Source organism: Pelobates fuscus, chromosome 11 (assembly GCF_036172605.1).
Source record: "Pelobates fuscus isolate aPelFus1 chromosome 11, aPelFus1.pri, whole genome shotgun sequence".
In the NCBI taxonomy this organism is placed as follows: domain Eukaryota; kingdom Metazoa; phylum Chordata; class Amphibia; order Anura; family Pelobatidae; genus Pelobates; species Pelobates fuscus.
The window spans coordinates 121,799,752-121,822,624 of record NC_086327.1 but is presented as its reverse complement, the minus strand read 5'-3'; the positions used below and the strand labels follow the sequence as shown (position 1 = coordinate 121,822,624).

Genomic DNA, 22,873 nt, shown 5'->3' with positions numbered 1-22,873 from the left:
TGACAGTGACTTTTGAAATGTATACATTGTACCCTGTCTTTTATAATGATATAAACCGACCCTCATTTTAGCTCATTCATTGATTACTGTATTACGGAATATGTTTGACGAAGGGCAGAAAAGATGTATTTGTAATAACCATTATTTGGAAGAACAGTCAGGCATATGTCATGAAATTGATTTTATATCTTGGATACTGCAAATTAATTATACCGTTGATTTTTCTTGGAAGTCTTCGAAGCTTTCAAATACTAATTTACTATATTAAAAGGGTCAGACTTATCAAATAGTCTCAAACACTTATTTAATAAGATCGGATATGACTATTGCTATATATGTAATAATATACAGTGCCTGATATATCACATTACAGGAATAGAAAATGTCTGTGTTCCTGAAGTAGATTAAAGAACTATTTTCCATTTTAACAACATATTAAACTAGGAAAAAGCTTTATCTTCTGAAATCATTTCCTTTATACTTGTTATTTTTTTTTCAATAATAAAGAGACTGTCTGTCGTCTGTCACCGGCATGCTATGCGTAGTAATGACAAACACCAAATATTCGCAGAATTACCAGCCCAGAACTTCGTTCAGAGTTAATGATGCTGTCGGACGTGGATTTAGACCTCCGACATTTAAGGGCTTTAACTCTGTACATGCAGCGACACATACAGACCACAAGCACCATGACTACTTTAAATCGCTGAAGTGGTTATGGTGCTCGGTGTTACCCTTTAACTATTACATGGCCAGTGAGAGGTTAAGCTGATTGATGACCTATACTACTGACCCTTATAGCTTGCATCCATTGTCAATACCTATCTCACCTATACTTTTGTTCCAAGTCCTTAAGCTCCCACTCCCCTCTTATCATTTTTGTTACATCACCCTCCACACTCAATGTCCATATCTCGCATTTATTTTACTTTCCTCTGTACTTTACTGAGCTATTCTAGTTCCCCCATCCGATTGCTCCACTTCTCTATCTACTTGTGCTTTTTCTGCCCATGGTCTTATTCATGCTCTTTTTTCAAATTATTTTCTTTTGATATGCCTGTGTCTTTTCCCAGGGCCAGATTAAGAGCCCATTGGGCCTGGTGCTGACTATAATGAATGGCCTAATTACAGAATATTATCGACAGAAAACACTAAAACACCTATACCTCGCCAGAGTCATTGATCTGGTGGAGGTGGTGCTGGAGGAAAACTCACAAGATATAGCTATCAGAAAACACATACCCCGTGCTAATCTCTCGCTTTCATCTCTCAACCAAATCCCGTGAAAAAAGACATCGGTGGTCGGAGTAAAAGAGTGGGCCACTGATGCGAATCACGTAACCGGCACTGCATAAAAGGACAGATTTGCCCAGAAAGGGGGCAGGACTACACAAAAAATTGGAAGAGCCTGGTGTGAATTAATGTCAGCCTGTCTGATAATCATGCCAACTAAGGGCTTACTATGCAGACAGTGCCCTGACCTTGTCCCAAATGCATGGTGTGCTTGCTCAGCGCTTTCTGGGGATTGTCCTCTAGAACTCACTTGTCCACTCCTCTCCTTACATTCTAAATTTTTCTTTTTTTAATCAATAAAGCTATTCCATAAACCTGGAGCTTCAGCTCCATCATCCCCTATGTTAATCTGGCCCTATCTTATCCCTTGTTCTTATTATGCAGTTTACCTTTCTCCCCTCGGGGTTGCTTTGTATCTTCTCTTCCTTCTTTATGCTTTTTCACTGTCGTATTTGAGCGTTTTGCCCCCTATTCCTATTGATTCTTTTTTTTTTGTTTCTTTACTTTTTATACTTTTTGATTTTTATTTCAACTTCTTCTGTATGCTAAAATCTTCAGTTACTATTTTCTTTGATCTCCTGAGTCTTCCTGATGGTGAATTTGATACTTACTGGAGTCAGCTGACCTGTTTAGCCTCCACAAATGTGACCACATGAAGGTGTACTCCAGTCCTGGTGGTGGGCTGAAAGACACTGTAGCATGTAAATAGAGACAATGTCCAGTATAAATTGAACACATTAGGGGCAGTTTGGGCGGCCACTGTGTGAGTAACTATGGTGCATTCCCATTGAAAAAATTTTTACTTTGGCTTTACTTTCACATTTTTTTTCTTTAATTAAATTGTGGGATTTTCTTCAATTACAGGATTACTCTAATCAAAAGAAACATTTTATTGAAACACTTGTCGTAGTAACCCTTTAAGTGTTATTCATTTCCAGTAAAATATTTTACTTTAGACTTTTTCAGTGTCAGCCTTGTGCAGACAGTAAATAAAACAAAACCTGTAACCACACTCACATATGAAAACAAGAAGAAAAATAAGTCAACACACTTAAAAAATAGGGGATCGCTTTCTCAGCAACTGACGGAACTGGTACCACGGGGATCTATCCCTGCAGTTTGTGCTGAGCGAGCATGTTGTTTTCCATTTATTATTAAATTACAGTTATATTTGTATGAATATGTTTAAATGTTATATTTGTCGATGAGCTGCATAGACTCAGTTTTTGTGGTTTGCGTATTCTTGTGTAGGAATTCCTTAATTTTGTATGAAGTGACATCTAGTGGTGAAATGTTAAAAATGCAGACTGTTGATTTCACAACTAGCAGTAGCCTTTATTTTAATGTCAACTCTTTATATAAACCTAAAGCAGCCATTAGAAAAAGCATTATAAATGCTTGGAGAGAGAAAGGAGCATGAAACCACATGTAATGAAACCATATGCATTTAGGATACTATTTACATAGTTACATAGTTACATAGCTGAAAAGAGTCTTGCATCCATCAAGTTCAGCCTTCCTCACATATGCTTTTGCTGTTGATCCAAAAGAAGGCAAAAAACCCAGTCTGAAGCACTTCCAATTTTGCAACAAACTAGGAAAAAATTCCTTCTTGACCCCAAAATAGCAGTCAGATGTCTCCATGGATCAAGCAGCTATTACCCCACTAATTAGAAATGATATCTTTGTATGTTATGTTTTTGGAAGTATTTATCCAATCGCAGTTTAAACATCTGCATGGAGTCTGATAAAACCACCTCTTCAGGCAGAGAATTCCATATCCTTATTGCTCTTACTGTAAAAAAACTTTTCTTTGCCTTAAATGAAATCTCCTTTCTTCCAGCCTAAATGTGTGACCTCGTGTCCTATGTATAGCCCTGTTTATAAATAGATTTCCAGATAAAGGTTTGTACTGGCCACGAATATATTTGTATAAAGTTATCATATCCCCTCTCAGGCGCCGTTTTTCCAAACTAAACAGATTCAATTTTTTTAACTTTTCTTCTTAACTAAAATGCTCCATTCCTTTCATCAATTTTGTAGCTCGTCTCTGGACTTTTTCTAGTGCCATGATATCTTTCTTTAGAACAGGTGCCCAAAATTGCACAGCATATTCAAGGTGTGGTCTCACCAGCGATTTATAAAGAGACAAAATTATATTTTCATCCCGAGAATTTATGCCCCTATTTATACATGACAAAACCTTACTGGCTTTAGCAACTGCAGACTGACATTGCATATTGCTGCCCAATTTGTTGTCTATAGCAATTCCCAAATCCTTCTCGTGTGTGGTTATCCCTAATTCACTACCATTTAGTGTGTAAGTTGCTTGTGCATTCTTAACCCCGAAGTGCATAACTTTGCATTTCTCTACATTAAATTTAATCTGCCATTTTAGTGCCCAGTCCCCCAATCTATCCAAATCCCTCTGCAGCAAGGCAATATCCTGCTCACCTTTTATTACTTTACAAAGTTTTGTGTCATCTGCAAACACTGATACATGGCTTTCAATGCCTATTTCAAGATCATTTATAAATATGTTAAATAGAAGTGGTCCCAAAACAGAACCCTGAGGGACACCACTTACCAATTTTGTCCAGCCTGAAAATTTACCATTAATTACAACTCGTTGTACTCTATCCTTAAGCCAATGTTCTACCCAAGAACAAGAATATTCATCTAGACCAATTTCTTTTAGTTTGAAGACTAACCTATTGTGAGGAACCGTATCAAAGTCCTTGGCAAAATCCAAGTAGATCACATCCACTGCAATTTACTTCTCTGCTATTTACTTCTCTGTAGAATGCAATTAGGTTAGTTTGACATGACCTATGTTTCATAAAACCATGCTGATTATTGCTAATAACTAAGTTCTTCCCAAAGAATTCCTGAATATTATCCCTTAATTTATTTCTCATGTTAGTTGTTTAATGCTGGTTGCTGTGTTCAGTCTTTGCCAAGGAATAGTTCTGTGAGCCTGCCTATCACCCAATCTAATTCTGTCATCAGGACCCTGGTACTAACTTTTTTTTAAAAATTGTACAAATGTGTATTCCCAATGCTATAGTGTCCTAGTTATATGAGCCCCTCCCCATAATGGTTAAAATGTAAAATTAAGTATTTTTTCTCCTGTGCAGTGCAGCTCTGTCTGTAGCTGGCCCCGTTTCCCTGGCTGAGATCATCGAGATTGATGATCTCAGAGAATCCATTGCTTTCTCATATAAAAGCAGAACACCACGCTGCTACAATCAGATGTTCCATGAGACCATCTAATACAAATAGCCATCTGACAGACCATCTTGAAAAAAGTCCAGTTAGGACACTTCGTATAACCTGCACAAATAAAGCATATTTGGTTCACAAAATAAGTCCTATGATTGCCATCTGTCAAGGATAATTATAGTTACAATCTGGAGTTTGGCACCATTGAACTAACAAAAAAACGTGAGAAGTGAGTGCGGGGCACAAGGGTATCTCATAGATACATAACATCACAATTTCCTGCTGTAGTGAACGGTTTATTGAATAAGCCTGGTCAAGGATGGATGTTGGATCGCTGTGCCTGCTTGCATCTCAATGATGCAAGCATCTCAGTTGCCATCTCAATGATGGCTGACTGTATTTCCGAATCTACCGTTCTGTAGGCACCCTAGTATCCATGCCTACAGAAAGCTAGCCGGTTAGACCTCGGTGGCAGCAAATGAGCAGAGAAAACATGTCACAGAATAAACAGAAACTTATTTTAATTCATGATCTGTAAGTAATGGACATAACATGAATATGCAATTTTAATACATGTTTATTCTATTCTAAATATATATAACAAAATGTCTGCAGGTTCTAGATGGGAGAATAAAATATATAAGAACTGTTTAATAAATGAAATAACAGAATTGGAAGGTTTAAGGTAATGTTTACGTAGTGTTTACGTGTTCTGTATCATACAGATAAATTAAACAGTTTCAGACACCCTAAAATCTATTAATATGACAAAACAAGAAGGTGAAATTTAGATTAATTTACTACATTTATTGTATTATATAATATTACTGTTCATAATTGTCACTATGCACTAAACAGACATAACATGTAGAAAATGGAAGGGGAGAGAGTCAGACAGTGAGATGGAATGAGAGGGAGAGAGAGTCAGACAGTGAGATGGAATGAGAGGGAGAGAGAGTCAGACATTGAGATGGAGTGAGAGTGAGAGAGAGTCAGACAGTGAGAGGGGGAGAGAGTCAGACAGTGAGATAGAGTGAGAGTGAGAGAGAGTCGGAGTGAGAGGGGGAGAGAGAGTCTGGCAGTGGGATGGAGTGAGAGTGAGAGAGAGTCAGACAGAGAGATGGAGTGAGTGTGAGAGAGAGTCAGAGTGAGAGGGGGAGAGAGTCAGACAGTGATATGGAGTGAGAGTGAGAAAGAGTCAGACAGAGAGATGGAGTGAGAGAGAGCCAGACAGTGAGATGGACTGAGATGGAGAGAGAGTCAGACAGTGAGCTGGAGTGAGAGAGTCAGACAGTGAGAGGGGGAGAGAGAGTCAGACAGTGAGATGGAATGAGAGGGAGAGAGTCAGACAGTGAGATGGAATGAGAGGGAGAGAGAGTCAGACGGTGAGAGGGGAAGAGAGTGAGAGAGAGTCAGACAGAGAGATGGAGAGAGTCAGACAGTGAGAAGGAATGAGATGGGGAGAGAGTCAGACAGTGAGAGGGGGAGAGAGAGTCAGATGATGAGAGGGGGAGAGAGTGAAAGACATACAGTGAGTTGGAGTTAGAGTGGGAGAGAGTCAGACAGTGAGATGGAGTGAGAGTGAGAGAGAGTCAGACAGTGACATTTTTTTTCACAACCTTCATCTACAGCTTCTACACGTCATATTATGTTGTGACCTTACCCAAGAAATAGGCATACTAACCAGACCTCTAGTGTTTATTGCTTGCTGACCAAGTTTGTTCAGAATCATTCAAAGTACAGACGTTTCAGGACCCCTCTTCCTTTATCAATGATAAGGGCATTTATCGCTGATAAAGGGACAGGGGTCCCGAAACGTCTGTACTTTGAATGTTCTTTGAATAACTTTTCCTGCACTAGTGGGTTCCTCTAACTAGACTGCGCTTTGTGGATGAATACTTGGGATTGCTATATTTTGCTTGCTGTTAGGGCTACAGCAGCTTATACACAATAGCTGCACTAGCGCAAACTATTTTGCCTTTTGGTATTGTGCTATACCACAATCCTAGATCATAGTTTTGCTTTCATTGTTTGCTGAATTAGAATCACATGTTTAAAGCTCATACTTATTAAAAACCAAAAACTTGAAGTGAATCTCTGGGTACCATAACAACTTCAAAACAACATCATTGGAATGAGGGTTGGGGTTTAAACCATTAATGAACAGCTTAGTGTTGAACCCAGCACTGATTAGCTCTGTCCCTCTCCTTCTTTCATTCTGATCAAGTTGTTATGGTCCCCAGAGGTTCCCTTTAAGGGCAGCATTTAACTAATTACAATAAAGAGGCACAATAGGGTAAATGGCACTCTACTTGAAAATAAATGGTACATGGAGAGATTTCTTTTAATGACTGTTAGAAAATTCTAAATTCGTTTTTTATTTAATATCAATGAATTAGTATTTTGGAATTTCACATACCTAAACAATATTAATATCTTTTTTCTCGGAACATAGCATGACATACCATTTATGGCAAATAGAAATGACTGGGGAAAAATCACTCTGTCTCATTCATTGAACAGCTAATTGTAGTGAATTGTAGACTAAATTGCAAAGTTGAGGACAAAATAACCTTTTTGGAGAAATTCATCATCTCAGCTATAGTTACAATTTGACAATTTTAGTTTGAACTTTGCATTTTTTCTCTACAATTCCAAGGTTTAGTAAACAAGCTGTCTCAGTTATTTCAACAAGGTGGCACTCTGATACCATAAAAAAAAATCTCTCCATATTATGAAAAAACAAAGCAAAAAAACAATATAATTTTATTTGTCACGCAGTTACAAAAAAATTAACTATCAAACTAAGAACAGACCTAAATACAATTTAAGGACTTTGGAACAATATAAAAGTAAAGAAAAAATTACTTTAGAATTTATACTCAACATTTTCAGGGTTATTCACTAAAATTAGAAATGTAAAGTAAATTAAAAGAGAATTTCAAATTTAAAGCCAAAAATAGCTGAATTAGAAAAATTCGGTAAGTTAAGCATGCTGCCAGTTCAGACACTTTGGCCGTAAAGAAATACTTTAAGCATCAACACAACATTAGCTTAATGAAGCAGTTTTAGTGTATAGATCATGCTTCTGCAATCTCACTTATCTCAATTATCTGTCATTTAGGAGTTAAATCACTTGTGTTTTTGTCCATTCAGCCTGTGACAGACCCTCTGTCCCTGAATTTTAAAGTTTATGTGTCTTTTCGCCTATCCGTTTGACCAAGTACAGTTATGCCCTATTTCACCATTGTCTATTCGACTGACAAAAGAACTACCGAATGGCCGACCACCCAAATGGGGAGTGTGGCGCTTGTTAACCTTATCGACCCCTCTTAACACCTCCAAAAACCGCAAACACTGGGAGAGGGGACCCCGGGCAACGAAAATATCCCATTATCATCCAACTGACCTGGAACTTGGAGGCTCTGCCGAGAGATCCAAGATGATTAGGATGGTGGAATCACCTTTGTCTCTCACGATAAGGAGATCATTTAGCACTCTGACTAGCGCTGTTTCAGTGCTCTGATGGCTTCTGACTGGAGAGGATCAAAGATGTTCAAGCTTGACAGATGGGCCCCCAGTTGAGTTGCCACTACTTTTTCAATTATTTTTGGACCATAAAAGTGGACCATAAACTGGAACAATTTGGCATTCCATTGTAGTGGTTCTGGTGTGTAACTGTTTGGCATGCTCTAAGAGAGGCTAGGATTAAGGAAATCATGTCTCTGAAGAAGATTGCAAGTGCTTCACACGTATCCTAAGAAAAGTTGGTGGGGATATGCATGCATGGCGGTTTGCAGAGCCTTTCTACTACGCGAAACAGTTGCCTAGGTCTATTGTGGGAGAGTGCAATTTTGTTTGATAAAAATGAGAACAAATTCTGAGTTATCTAGAATAGTGATGTACCGAACTGTTCGCTGGCGAATAGTTCCTGGCGAACATTGCGTGTTCGCGTTCGCCACGACGGGCGAACACATGCGCGGTTCGATCCACCCCCTATTCGTCATCATTGAGTAAACTTTGACCCTGTGCCTCACAGTCAGCAGACACATTCCAGCAAATTAGCAGCAGACCCTCCCTTCCAGACCCTCCCACCTCCTGTACAGCATCCATTTTAGATTCATTCTGAAGCTGCATTCTTAGATAGAGGAGGGAAAGTGTAGCTGCTGCTCATTTGATAGGGAAATTGATAGCTAGGCTAGGGTATTAAGTGTCCACTACAGTCCTGAAGGACTCATCTGATCTCTGCAGTAAGGACAGCACCCCAAAAAGCCCTTTTTAGGGCTAGAACATCAGTGTGCTTTTTTTTTTGTGTGTAATGTAATTGCAGTTGCCTGCCTGCCAGCTTCTGTGTCAGGCTCACAGTGGATACTGTGCCCACTTGCCCAGTGCCACCACTCATATCTGGTGTCACAATAGCTTAAGCTTGCATTTAAAAACAAAAACATATTTTTCACTATAAGCTAATAGCAGTTAGTTGTCTGCAAGCGGGTGTCAGGCCTTCAGCGTGTACTCTACCAACCTCTGCAAGTGCACTTTGCCACTCATATCTGGTGTCACTATAGCGTGCCTTTAAAAAGAAAAAACGTTTTTCACTGTAAGCTAATAGCAGTCAGTGTCCTTAAAGCGGGTGTCAGGCCTTCAGCGTGTACTCTGACAACCTCTGCAAGTGCACTTTGCCACTCATATCTGGTGTCTCTATAGCGTACCTTTAAAAAGAAAAAAAGTTTTTCACTGTAAGCTAATAGCAGTCAGTGTCCACGCTACTAGACCCCCGGTATAAGCAGAAAGTGGCGGAAATGTTACCAAATTACAACAAGTCGGAAAGGATTCAGCATTTGCAAAATAAATTAAAAAGTATGCTTTACACAGCGTATAAGGGTGATGTCACAGCACAACGGGAATCTAACAGGGGAAGAGGTGAAAGTCATCCTCCTCCTCCCACCACCACGCCGGCAAGGACAGGACGCTTTAAAGACGTGTTGTTGATGGAGGACATGCGGAGCTTTTTAAGTCCTACGCATCTCCACAGCCCTTCGGGATCCACCCTCAGAGAACGACTCGACCGACAGGTAGCAGACTACTTCGCCTTAACTGCAGATATCGACACTCTGAGGAGCGATGAACCCCTTGACTACTGGGTGTGCAGGCTTGACCTGTGGCCTGAGCTATCCCAATTTGCGATAGAACTTCTGGCCTGCCCCGCTTCAAGTGTCCTGTCAGAAAGGACCTTCAGTGCAGCAGGAGGTATTGTCACTGAGAAGAGAAGTCGCCTAGGTCAAAAAAGTCTAGATTACCTCACCTTTATAAAGATGAATGAGGGATGGATCCCGAAGGGACTGACAGTGGGCGATACATTTGACTAAAAAAGGCCTGATGAGATGAGCTGCCTTGGGCTAAAAATGGTCCACACGCTGCTATATTTTAGCTCTGAATGCCGGTTGACTTGCGTGACTTATCCGCCACCAACTAGGGTTCAAGCCGCAATGTTTTAGGGCACTTTCTGCCTGGGAAACAAACATCAATTTTTCTGGCCGCTGCTATAGCAGCGGTTGCAACAATACCTAATTTTTCAGGCATGTGTACATGCCTAATTTTTTGGGCCTCTGGTGCTGCACTGTGGCTTCAAAAACCAAACCCCCAAAAAAGGCACATAACAGGGATTAAACTGATAGGAATAGTACTACTTAACACACCACTCCTATCTGGTGGCACATTAGAGTGCACGCGCAGTGCCCCAAATTTGAAGTAGGAGGACCGACCAAGCATCTTTTTCCATCTCCCGATTCCTAAAATCGATGCCATATACACGTCCCCTGATAGGGCGCCAGCTCGTTATTCTCTTGGGCGCCAGCTCGTTATTCTCTTTTTCACTTCACTAGGGACACTTTACTGCACTATGGGCACTTAGACCCACTCTTTGTCTTGCACAGTGTTATTCCTAGCCAGCATCTGTGATGGGAAATCAGGCAGTCATCTAAACGTTTAGATTAAGCTTTAGCTTAGAACACCCTTGAAGGTGTTTAAGGAGATTAGGGTTTAGAGGATTCTTCTTAGACCTCTCTGAGTCTTTATAGCCCTTCTACCTATCCAGCATTTCTGGAAACTAGCTAAGAGAAAGGGTAGCTGTGTGTCTGTGATACATTTAACTTTATATCACCTTATTGACACTTTATCACTCCGGTCTCCATACTCTCTGCCTATACCCATCTATTTAGAGGGAATTTCCGTGCCCCTGCCAATATTATATAATAGGTAAGTATTACCATTATTACACAATTAGTCACTATAGGGGAATGAGTATAGTATCCCTTTGTTATGTATAAATGATACAATAAAGACTTTTGTCCATTACTCAATTTACTTTAACAAAGGGTACTAACCACGGTATTAGGAAGCATTACTCTGCTTTCCCTTTCTCCCTCTATTATACACCTATGCTCCCTTTATTATAGTTGTCTAACCTTTTCCTATGCCAGTTTTAGATCTCCTTCTTGGGAGATTTTTTCTTTTTTCAGTTTATTAGCATACTTTCGGGGACCCTTGGTGTTGTACGTGGCTGGGTGGAGGAAGAGACCTTCAATGACATCAGTGAGGACAAGGAACGGACATGGCTAGCTTGGTATCCAACCTTGTGCAAATGGGGAGTTTGCGGTTGTGCAAATGGACTGTTTGCGGTTGTTTGCGGTGCGTTAAACGGGGAGTTTGGTCTGTCACTGTGTTGCGGGCGTAACCCTTACACTACCTGATCGATACAACATCATACAGTAGGCCCCCCCCTCATTATTTTTATGGCCCCACCCACCGCTCACGGGTGGGAGCGGGTGGGAGGACAGTAGGTCCCCCCATTGTGATTTATGGCTCCTACCCACCGCGCAGGGATGGGGGCCGGGGGAGGACAGTAGCTCCCCCCTTATCCTTATTTACTGAATATTCCCCTGTATAACAATGTTTGGCATTTAGTGAATATTCCCTATTCTGCTCTGTGTCAGTATGTATCAGGGTCTCTGAGGACAGGTGTCAATCCATATCTGCCAAGTGACCCTATGTAGGGGGAACAGTCCCTATTCTGCTCTGTGTCAGTGTGTATCAGGGTCTCTGAGGACAGGTGTCAATCCATATCTGCCAAGTGACCCTATGTAGGGGGAACAGTCCCTATTCTGCTCTGTGTCAGTGTGTATCAGGGATCATTAGGATAGGTGTCAATCCATATCTGCCAAGTGACCCTATGTAGGGGGAACAGTCCCTATTCTGCTCTGTGTCAGTGTGTATCAGGGATCCTTAGGATTGGTGTGAATCCATATCTGCCAAGTGACCCTATGTAGGGGGAACAGTCCCTATTCTGCTCTGTGTCAGTGTGTATCAGCGTCTCTGAGGACAGGTGTCAATTCATATCTGCAAAGTGACCCTATGTAGGGGGAACAGTCCCTATTCTGCTCTGTGTCAGTGTGTATCAGGGACTCTGAGGACAGGTGTCAATCCATATGTTAAGGTGTCAATATGTCATATGTCAGGTGTCAATCCATATCCATTGTGATTTAGGAATGTTAGGTGATTTATGCCCTTTATGGATTAAAACCAGACTCTGCATCAACTGTGTAATTTTCCATGGGAGTTTTGCCATGGATCCCCCTCCGGCATGCCACAGTCCAGGTGTTAGTCCCCTTGAAACAACTTTTCCATCACTATTGTGGCCAGAAAGGTTCCCTGTGGGTTTTAAAATTCGCCTGCCCATTGAAGTCAATGGCGGTTCGCCCGGTTTGCCGGTTCGCGAACGTTTGCGGAAGTTCGCGTCCGCCGTTCGCGAACCGAAAATTTTGTGTTCGCGACATCACTAATCTAGAATTGATATTCATTTAGATGTTTTGTAAGAGCGGCTTTATCCTTTGGATCATGTGTCCTGCACCACTTTCTCTCGGGTTTATGGCCTGCTGTCTTCATTTCTTGGATAGTGCTATCAAACCACAGTGAATTGCTATGAGTTGTGACAGTGCGCATGCGTGTTGGTGCAATGTTTTCTAGGGTATCTCTCATCGTTTTGTTGTAGAGTCGGACTAAGGAGCGGGGGGTCTTCACAGGTGCCCATTAGTTCACTTAGATCCATATATGATGTTACATCCAATGGCTTCACCCCTTTTAATAAGCAATGTTAAACCAGGTTCTGAGGCTGGGGTCTGGCTGATTGTGATACAATGAAGAAGTGAATGGAGTGGTGGTCTGACCAAACTACTGGATTTACAGTTACTGGTGACACTTCTAGTCCAGACTGGAACACTAGATTAAGTGTAATTGGGTGGAAGTGGCGACGATTTGTGGGGAACTTCTCAGTCCTGGTCCTGCTTTCTACCACTGAGCCACAACAGGTTTAGACAGTGACAACTGATTCCGGTCCTGTTCATCCTGGCTTGTCTAGTCTCTGGGGGCTGCACCTTGACTTGGCTGTGTTTCACCTGACCCTGATCAGTCATCAGCAGGGTATTTAAACTCTGCCTCGCCCTGTGCTCAGCGTTAAGTCTTTGATCCTGTTTCGTACCAGTGTTCCTGCTGTTTCATCTGCTTCGTATTATTGACCCCGGCTTCTGACTACGTTTACTCTGACCTCTGGCATCCCTTGACTTTGGCTACTCCTCGTTGTTCCTGTCCTCTGGCATCCCTTGACCTCGGCTATCCCTCGACAATCCTGCTGGTTCAGTCCTTTGCTGTACTGCGTATTGGTTCTTCATCCTGCACAGCCCCCATGCACAGACCCACAGGCCGGGTGAATTCTTACCTGACCACCTTGGCCTGTGGCTATCTGCAAGGGTGAGCAACATATCTGCGCTACAGACTCCCAACTCAGGTAAGACCCTGACAGGATTCAGGAGTGAGGTGTGAGATTTTACACTTCAGGCTGCATTGTAGATAACAGATAAAAAGCAGGCATGCAGGTCAGATTACAGGAGTTCAAAACCAATGTGTTTTATTAAAATAGTTTTCATCAATTAGTTTTCTTGGTGTTTAGAAATGAAATATGAGCATTGCTGAATGGATGATCAAATCCAAAACCCAATTTACAAATGGAGGTGAGTCGTTTTTTTTTTTAGTTTAAATGTACCTTGTTTGTGGTGTTCAGCTGAAGGTATCTCTTCCTGGTAGTAAGATGGTCCAGTGGAAGTACATTTCAATCCATTGTGTATCTCAGTTTAGTAATGCCATCCATTTAAATTTGGTAAATCCAGTTGTGTGAAATGTGGAGTCGATATTGGTCCTTGAAATATTTGTGATAAATTATGAGTGTAAGGAGGTTAAAATTAAGATAATTCATGGAGAGGTCAGGAGCCTGAGAAAAGTGTGGCAAGGGCGCCTGGGAGATAGATAAATAGATAGCTCTTGGTAGACCAATGGCATCTCTATTGGATTTTGAGGTCTATCCTCGATAAAGCAAGGTTGAGTCTTCCATAAATCTGAATTTCTTGATAAAAAAAGGCTCCAAAAGTCTACATGAATCAATTACTTACTTAAATCATTACGTATTGGTGTAAGAGTACAATGGAAACATTTAAGAAAGCAGTGTAATAATAAAGAAACACTAAAGGCACCACCAACACAAATTAATGCTGTAGTGGTTATGGTGCCAGGAGTGCTCTGGCACCCCCTACCCCATTGTAAATAGTAAAAACATTTTAGAATGGTTCGATTTCGAACTTGGGTTTCAGTTTCACTGGGTTCCACTCTCCACCCTGGAGTTTTCCCTCTGTAGGTGATATATATTTTTTAAAAGGTTAACTAAATAGGCTATCTGAAGGATTAATATAAAAACAAATGATATCATCACACAAGGTCATGAGCACATTGTAATATATTTGTGTTAATATTGATTTGCATTGACTTATGATAAGTCCCATGCCAGTTTGTAAATAGGATACACTAACGGTTCATATTAATTTAAATACATTATAGGTATATAACAGTTTGCAGGTGATATTAGCAAGACAGAACGCCGCGGTTATTCAGCATGGATCCCAGGTGTCACAAACGCTATCATGTGCATGACTGTGATACAACAGATTTTTTTAATACCTATTTTTCAGGAACAGTTGACAAATATATCATGGATGAGGTTGTAAGATTTCCAATTGAACAACTTTACAAGGTGGCGGCTCAAGGTATGTTTAATGTTTAATTCCTTAATACTGTTTACATTTTAAATTATTGCACAGACGTATGTTTTCTTTTCAGATGTCCCATCCTATATTCGGGGCTTTTCCTGATATAATGAAAAATAAATAAATAACACTTCGCCTTTATCTTTAACCCCTTAACCCCTTAAGGACACATGACATGTGTGATATGTCATGATTCCCTTTTATTCCAGAAGTTTGGTCCTTAAGGGGTTAAGGACTGAGCCAAATGTACAAGTTGTGAACGAAACAAACGTAAACAAAACCTGGCATTTGCGCTATATGTCTGTCCAACCGTAATTCACCTCTTTCATATTAAATGCACCCCCCCCCCTTATTATATATAATTTTATTCAGGGGAAACAGGGCTTTCATTTAATATCAAATATTTAGCTATGAAACATAATTTAATATGAAAAAATGGGAGAAAATAAGAAATTTTGTTATTTTGTTAGTTCTACGTGACATTTTAACTGTCAATGTCATAATACTGTTTGCTTTTACTGCAATAAAATACACATATTTGTATTCAGCAAAGTCTCACGTGTAAAACAGTACCCCCTATGTACAGGTTTTATGGTGTTTTGGGAAGTTACAGGGTCAAATATCGCACGTTACATTTGAAATTAAAATTCGCCAGATTGGTTACGTTGCCTTTGAGACTGTATAGTAGCCCAGGAGTTAAATTTACACCCATAATGGCATACCATTTGCAATAGTAGACAACCCAAGGTATTGCAAATTGGGTATGTCCAGTCTTTTTTTAGTAGCCATTTGGTCACAAACACTGGCCAAAGTTAGCGTTAGTATTTGTTTGTGTGTGAAAAATGCAAAAAACGCCAGTTTTGGCCAGTGTTTGTGACTAAGTGGCTACTAAAAGACTGGACATACCCCATTTGCAATACCTTGGGTTGTCTACTATTGCAAATGGTATGCCATCATAGGGGTAATTTTTATTTTTGGGCTACCATAGGGTCACAAAGGCAACGTAAGCAATCTGGCGAGTTTTAATGTGAAACAAATGAAACACAAGCCTTATATTTGATGCTGTAACTTTTGAAAACACCATAAAACCTGTACATGAGGGGCACTGTTGTACTCGGGAGACTTCGCTGAACACAAATATTTCTGTTTCAAAACAGTAAAAAGTATTGCAGCAATAATATCGTCCGTGTAAGTGCTGTTTGTGCGTGAAAAATGCAAAAACCGTCACTTTTACTGGCGATATCATCGTTGTAATACATTTTACTGTTTTGAAACACTAATATTTGTGTTCAGCGAAGTCTCCCGAGTAAAACAGTACCCCTCATGTACAGGTTTTATGGTGTCTTGGAAAGTTATAGGGTTAAATATAGTGCTAGCAAATTAAATTCCCTATACTTTCGGCATGGGTTGTCAGGCAGGTCTTGCTAATTGTATACCTAATTATGTAAAATTATTACATAAATATATGTGTAGAATTATTATATGTATATATACATATGTGTGTATATACGTATATATATATATATTTTTTTTAATATTTTTATTTATATATAGGTATATATATAGTGATATATACGTATATATTTATGCATATAGATATATATATTATTTTGTTCTACATGTATTTTGATATAAATATATATATTAATATCACAATACAGTTAGAACGAAATAACACATCTATATATTTTTTAATTATTTATTTTTAATTATTTTTTTAATTAAATTTTTTTACGTATTTACATATTTTTTTATATTATATATATATATATATATATAACAATAATTATATATATATTTGATCAGTATCGGTCTACGTGTAATTTGATATTAATATATATATATAATTATATATATATATAATAGTAAAATACACCTAGACAGTGTATGTCTGTGTGTATATATAAAACAACTTCCAAAGATAGCACTCCAAGGTCTTGATAAAAATTAACTTTTATTTTTCTTGCTAAAACAACAAAGTGTCAACGTTTCAGCCTGATCCCCTCAGGCTTTCGTCAGGACATGTATATATATATATATATATGATCTAAGTATAATAATTTTTTTTTTACACTTCTTTAACTTTTGTTTTATTTGATTTCAGCCAGCAGGGGGACTAACTGTCATTACAGTTAGTCCACCTGCTGGCATTGCTGCAGCCAGCTATCCTGGCCATGTGATTGTGAGGTCCTCGCAAGGACCTCACTCTCACATAGCCCGGGGGGGCTGAGGAGGGCGGACGTGCCGTGGGGGGCTTCCTGGGAGTCCCCCGAACCGCGATCGCCGGCGTGGGATTGCCGGCGACCGGGTAAGTAAAAAAAACAAAAACGCAGGGCGTACAATTACGCCCGGCGGCGTTTAGAGCCGCTTCAAAAAAGGACGTAATTGTACGCCCTCCGGTCTTAAGGGGTTAATCAATGCTTCCTTGTAATATTTGTATCTAAAGGATTGTATCGAAGGCAATAATTACAGTTACTGGTGACACTTCTAGTCCAGACTGTACGTTTATGCTTACTTGACATTGTATCCATTTTATTATTTGACTTTGTTAGGCTAAACAAACAATTCCTTTTAATGTTTATGGTTCAAAAAATGTCAATGTTACATTACTGCATATATTGTTTATCATCTGACTAAAAAAAAAAATGTAAATAAAAATGACATATTGCTCATTCCCTGGTAGTTCACATTTAAGGTCTACCTAAAATTCGCTCGGCAGGTGGAGATTTAGAGGTTTGCATAACACTTCAGGGCTGGTTCTGTTCACGTGCCATTTTCATAAATTAACAGATACGTGTTCTTTAAAATGGTTACTTGCTATATATAGCTACTGGGCTAACATTCTTATTTGGCTCAGCCAAACACTGGATTAGATTGATCAGTGTTACCATGAGCTATGTAGCAAGCGATTGCCTCAGTACCAGATTAGATCAGATGTATATTTGAACTCCACCTGCCAGAATCTCACCGTGCATGATATGACTTGTAGTCCAGTAGCGGCAGACAGCTTTTTTCACTCAAGTTGTTGGGAAACCGTTTTCAAAAAAAGTATCTTGTTTTTATTCTGTTTTTTCCTCTCTCCTTTCTGTTAAAAACAGAAACAATTTATGGTTTGTTTGTTTGTTTTTCGTCAGGGAGTTAGAGTGTTAATTTACCAAAAAGTTGGTCCTTTCAAATTTAAGACTGTTGGGAATAATACACTTTGCCTATACTGACCCAAGGCTCAAGCTACACATGACAGGATGTTCAGTCTGTTTAAAATTGGAAGAATTAAAGTTATATGAACTATTTAATAATAATCCTCACTGATATTCAAAATGTAGTACAGAAAATTCTCTCTTCCATTTGAATCCAGATGACCAGATTATAAATAAAGAAAAAAAAACATTTTTGATTACTTTGCTTTATTTGTTTACTATTTTATGGTGTGTCCTTTTTCTCCGCAGGTCAAATTACAGGAGAGTGTCTGATTGACATTTCTGTTGGCCCGTATATTTATCACCTGTTGCCAATTTTTGAGTATTTCAAAGACGTCACTATTTTAGAATTTAGTGATCTCTGTGTGAAAGAACTAGTGAAATGGAAGAATAAGGAGTCCGAAAGCTATGACTGGACTCATGCCTTTTTGATTATGGCAGAATTGCAAGGTACAAGGTAAGGATCAAGCTAATGGCCATGTCTGTTTTTATGTTTTGTTTTTATGAAAGAGATCCTGTATGTATCTGTTGGGCAGATTAAACAAAGCTTGTTCTAGGATTCATTTTACAGTAACTATGTCAGTGTAGTTATTATACCAAGGATATATTAACACTGACTGGGATAGTTTTTACATAAACTATAACATCACATTGTAGTGGTTATGGTGCTATTCATAAGACTATTAATTGAAAGAAAAAAATGTTACTCCTCCCCTCAGCAAATAAATATTAAAAGGTCTCACCTCTTGTAATAGATTTTTTTTTTATTATTATTATTATTTTTTCTTTTCTTGAAAGAGAACCTGGCGGAATGCTTTCCTAATTGCTCCATGGAAGAGCCTTGAATATTATTTGTTTTTAAAGATAACGTAGTTTAGCAAAATGACTTCATACCATTCATTGCAAGTCTAGCATTTCATGCCTTGACGTAGTATTTAATATTAGTTATATTTTACATGGAATTTCAAACATTCCTTCTAGGTATTGGTAACGGAATACTTTCAACAATTTAGCAAGTTGTGTAACTATAATAGACAATTCCAAATGAGGACAAAATGTTGTAGATCACGTGCTGTATTTGTATCCATTGTATATATGTATTAAATATTTTTCAGCTTCAAAGGGGAGGAAATAGAAAACGCTTTAAGAAGAAAAATTTCGCGCATTTTGAAATGTGATTTCGCCAAGGAAAACGTTACAGATCCGGTTGTTTTACCAAAAGCTGACTGCGTGCTCAGTATGTTTGTCTTGCATGCGGTTTCTGAAGACCATGACGAATACGGCAGGAACCTGAAAACAATTGCATGCATGCTAAAACTGGGTGGGCATCTGCTGCTATTTGGAGTATTCAATGCAAAATTCTACTCTGTAGGCGAGAGTAAATTTCACATATTACCATCTGATGAAAAGTCCATAAAGAAGGATCTGAGAGAAGCAGGATTTGTTATCGACCACCTGGAGGTGGTAGAAAGCAAAATACGCAATGAGTCAATATATTGTGAACATGTCTGGTTTATTAAGGCCTTAAAAGTAAGCAATGTAGTTGTATAAAATGTTATTTCTCCTAATATTCCAATCCTAATTATACTTACAAAATGAATCCTCCTTTTCCAGAATGCATTATGAAGATAAAACATTAAATAATAATTAAAATATTATTTAAAAAAATAAAAAATACTTACCTTTAATATTATTAATGCTATTGACACTTGCACAGTAGTAAGCAGACCCTCCTTCATCAGGAGGAGGCTTACAAATCTAGATCCAGTTGTTGTGGTCTAGGTAGGAGACCGGTACCCATCGAGAGATGACCAAGAGCTCAGTTCACGTGGCACATGTTGAATGCACGTATTGCATACCGGAGTAACAGGTCTGGTGGTTGAGTGCCCCTTTAACATTGTTATGGCTAAATTTAGCATGAATAACCAATCCATGACAGAATTAATTTTGACAAATTTTACTCTATTGATTTTGCAGAACATTCACAGTACATTTTGCTAGTATGTTGTCATGACACACGACAGATAGGATTAATATAGGTACAAATAAACAAAACATTAATAAACACATTTTTTTAAAAAAATCATTTTTTTAGATTGTAAGCTTTTTTGGGTAGAACTGTCAAAATATACTATTTTGTTCAATAGAATCTGTACTTCTATATACTATATGTGTACTAGTACTGCTATTACTAATAATTAATAACATGAAGAAGAATTTTTAAATTATTGAAATCTAAAAGTATATAATAAACACAAATAAAGTTTTATATAAACAGTTCCAAAAATAATTTTTGTTGAATAGTTCATTTATGGCTGTTTTTATATTGATTTCAACGCTAAGCCATCTTTGTTCTAAGAGAAGTTAAATGGAAAAAGAAGCCATAGGTATATTATTAATTATTATGATAAAATAACAAAAATGACAAAAAAAATATATATATATGAAATCAAGAAGAAAAAGTGAATAAATTGGAAGAAGAAAAACATGCCTTTTTTATAAATAAGTATAAAGCTTCAGGTGTTGTGTGCAGTATATATATTAATAAAGCAACATTTCAGTGGACAATCCACTGCCCAAATCAAAATAAATAAACATTAATGTTTAGTATATATACCCCAAATGAATACTTTGATTTTTTTTTAGGTTTATCTAAAAACATTTTGCAAAAGTTGTAGTTCTACCTTTTCCAGCATTTCCTTTCTAACACCGCCCAGACTTCCTGTGGCTGTTCAATCACAGACTTCCCAATGCAACTCAATGAGAAGTCTTTGCAAGGCAGGTGCTCTGGACAATTGCTGCCTATTGAGTTTAGCTCCACTGAGCCAAATAATCCCGGAAGTAACAGGACTGCTTGTCTGATTGACAGCCAAGGGGGTGTAACAAGGATAATTCATAAAAGTGTCAATTTTTATTAAAAAAAATAGGACAACATTTGCAAAATGAAATAAAGAGGACACAATCTTCACACCTAAAGCTTTTCAGCAAGCTAAAGTGCATTAGGGGTCTAGAGTGTCGCTTTAAGTTATCAGGCAAAATGACAAAGATTCTGAGTTTGAGGCACATGAAACATTATTATCTTCTGGTTAAACTGGCATAGGAATTGTATATTGTAACAATATATTTCCAGGCCTTTGGGGCAATATGGTTAGCGTTAGGACCCACCTAAGAGTTCTGCCTTGACGTGGCAGGTGGGCATATCCTCTCATGGCCATTGGAGGTAACTAAAAACCTCCATTTGTTTAAAAATACATAGGGATGTGGAAAGAGCGCAGGTAACTTTTTTCTTTGGTTTTTACTATATGTATTTTGGCTGATGTGTACTATAGTCATTGCTGCCGCCCAGGAGTAATGGGAGTTTGAGCGCAGGACTAGTTTCTTTGTATTTGTATTCACATTGGGGTAATATACCTTTGCTGAAGGAACAATGTTTTAGTTTGCCCATACCATACCTAAAATTCACTTTACGAGTTAACAGACTAGCATTAGAAAATACCTATATTATATAATACAAACTTGTTTCTCTCTCGGAAAGGGCATTACATGAACACTCCCATCCCCATAACAATGTAAGTGTATACAGTAATATGTACAGTACATTTTTTCCCAATGGGCACCTATTGTTAGACCGAGAGCATCAGTTGCCTAGCTATCCCTTCCTCACACTACACCGCATAGAAGAATAAAAAAAAAAAATTAACCCCAGAGAACAGGCTGTAGATATCAGAACCACTACTTTAAGCTATTGTGGTTCTGGTGACTATAGTGCCCCTTTAATGTCTACAGGCTTGCAACATATAAGGAATGCAAAATCTCCTTCTTCATAGACTGTAGTTGGATCCAGAAGTCTGTGTGTTATCGTATTGTACAGAATTGAAACTGTTCCAGGAAACAACACCTAAAGATAGCATGCAAGGCAAATATTCTTGTTAAAAGTATCATGTAAAAATGTGCCTACTTTGTTTTAACTGTATAAATATGCACCGTTTGTGCATTAAAATTTTAATCATTTTATACTGACTATACTTTATCTGTATACTAACTTGGTGTCTGTGTGACTGATTCTCTAAGCTCGTAAACTATGAATGCTGATTTGGAGCCTTAAATCATACTGAAGTCAGAAGTTCGGTGACATAAAACTTGGTGCCGAAACTCGGGACCTAGCGACTGCTACTCCTCCAGACCTCGAGAAACGTGGACCCTCCAGTGACTGTGAAATAAAAGCTGCAGCACGGTAAGAAACTTTCTCTTGCAATCATTGTTTCACACTCACGGGAAGGCCCCTTTTGTCCGGGTAAGTGTGCATGTTTTAAAAATACTAGGTCCCAAGAACAAGTGTTATGGTATGATTTAATGGTGTTTTTCAGTCTAATAATAACATAATGGTCAAAAATAAAAAAAGAGGGTTGCACTCAATCACAAAAATATATACAGGGTGCTAAACTGAGCATGGGTCAGCATACCCCATATAATCTACATATAAAAGAAAAAAGTCTAAGGCACTCACTGTGATATATTCAAAGTGGTTTTATTGGATCCGCAACGTTTCGACCTGTACCCAGGTCTGTATCAAGCTCTGCTAAACAAGGGGCTCTGGACACAGTCTGACATATTAGTAGTGTTGGTCTGTCACTCTCCGCTAACCCATGTGCGGACTCACCGATGCTTAGTTCATTTACATCCAGCCATTAGGAGCATCTCAATATGGATGTGAACTCTCTGGCTCGATTATTCCTTTAGCTATTGTTTATTTTGTATATACTTTATTTTTCGTTTTTCTGGGGGGAGCAGACTAGAGCAGGCATTTTTATAAGTGGTGCCATCGAAAGGCACGAGATTTAGGATATTCAGTACTTCTTTCTGTCCATATACCAGACTTTTTGATTCATCTATGATAATTCATTTAACGGCTGTCACTGTGTCGGCGGAGAGTTAACACCACTAGTTAACTATTTCTCATCCTGCCATTTGACTTTACCAGTTTAATAACACGAATATCTATGCCGCCATCATCTC

The 22,873-nt window shown here is 38.6% G+C and overlaps 1 protein-coding gene across 1 annotated transcript; it reads left to right on the top strand.

Annotated features, from left to right (window-relative positions):
• The first annotated feature begins 13,525 nt into the window (after positions 1-13,525).
• On the top strand, positions 13,526-19,408 carry LOC134576978 (nicotinamide N-methyltransferase-like). The gene is made up of 4 exons (XM_063435631.1): positions 13,526-13,577; positions 14,586-14,660; positions 18,107-18,314; positions 18,973-19,408. Exons 1-4 carry the CDS (start codon positions 13,526-13,528, stop codon positions 19,406-19,408), a joined length of 771 nt encoding a protein of 256 aa, XP_063291701.1.
• The last annotated feature ends 3,465 nt before the right edge of the window (positions 19,409-22,873 follow it).

What these genes read in the sequence shown, in the direction of transcription:
- LOC134576978 (XM_063435631.1), top strand. Translation starts at nt 13,526, where the DNA reads ATGAGCATTGCTGAATGGATGATCAAATCCAAAACCCAATTTACAAAT. An exon ending in AACCCAATTTACAAATGGAG is followed by an intron (nt 13,578 to 14,585) that starts GTGAGTCGTTTT and finishes CCTATTTTTCAG; the next exon opens with GAACAGTTGACAAATATATC. An exon ending in GCAGAATTGCAAGGTACAAG is followed by an intron (nt 18,315 to 18,972) that starts GTAAGGATCAAG and finishes AATATTTTTCAG; the next exon opens with CTTCAAAGGGGAGGAAATAG.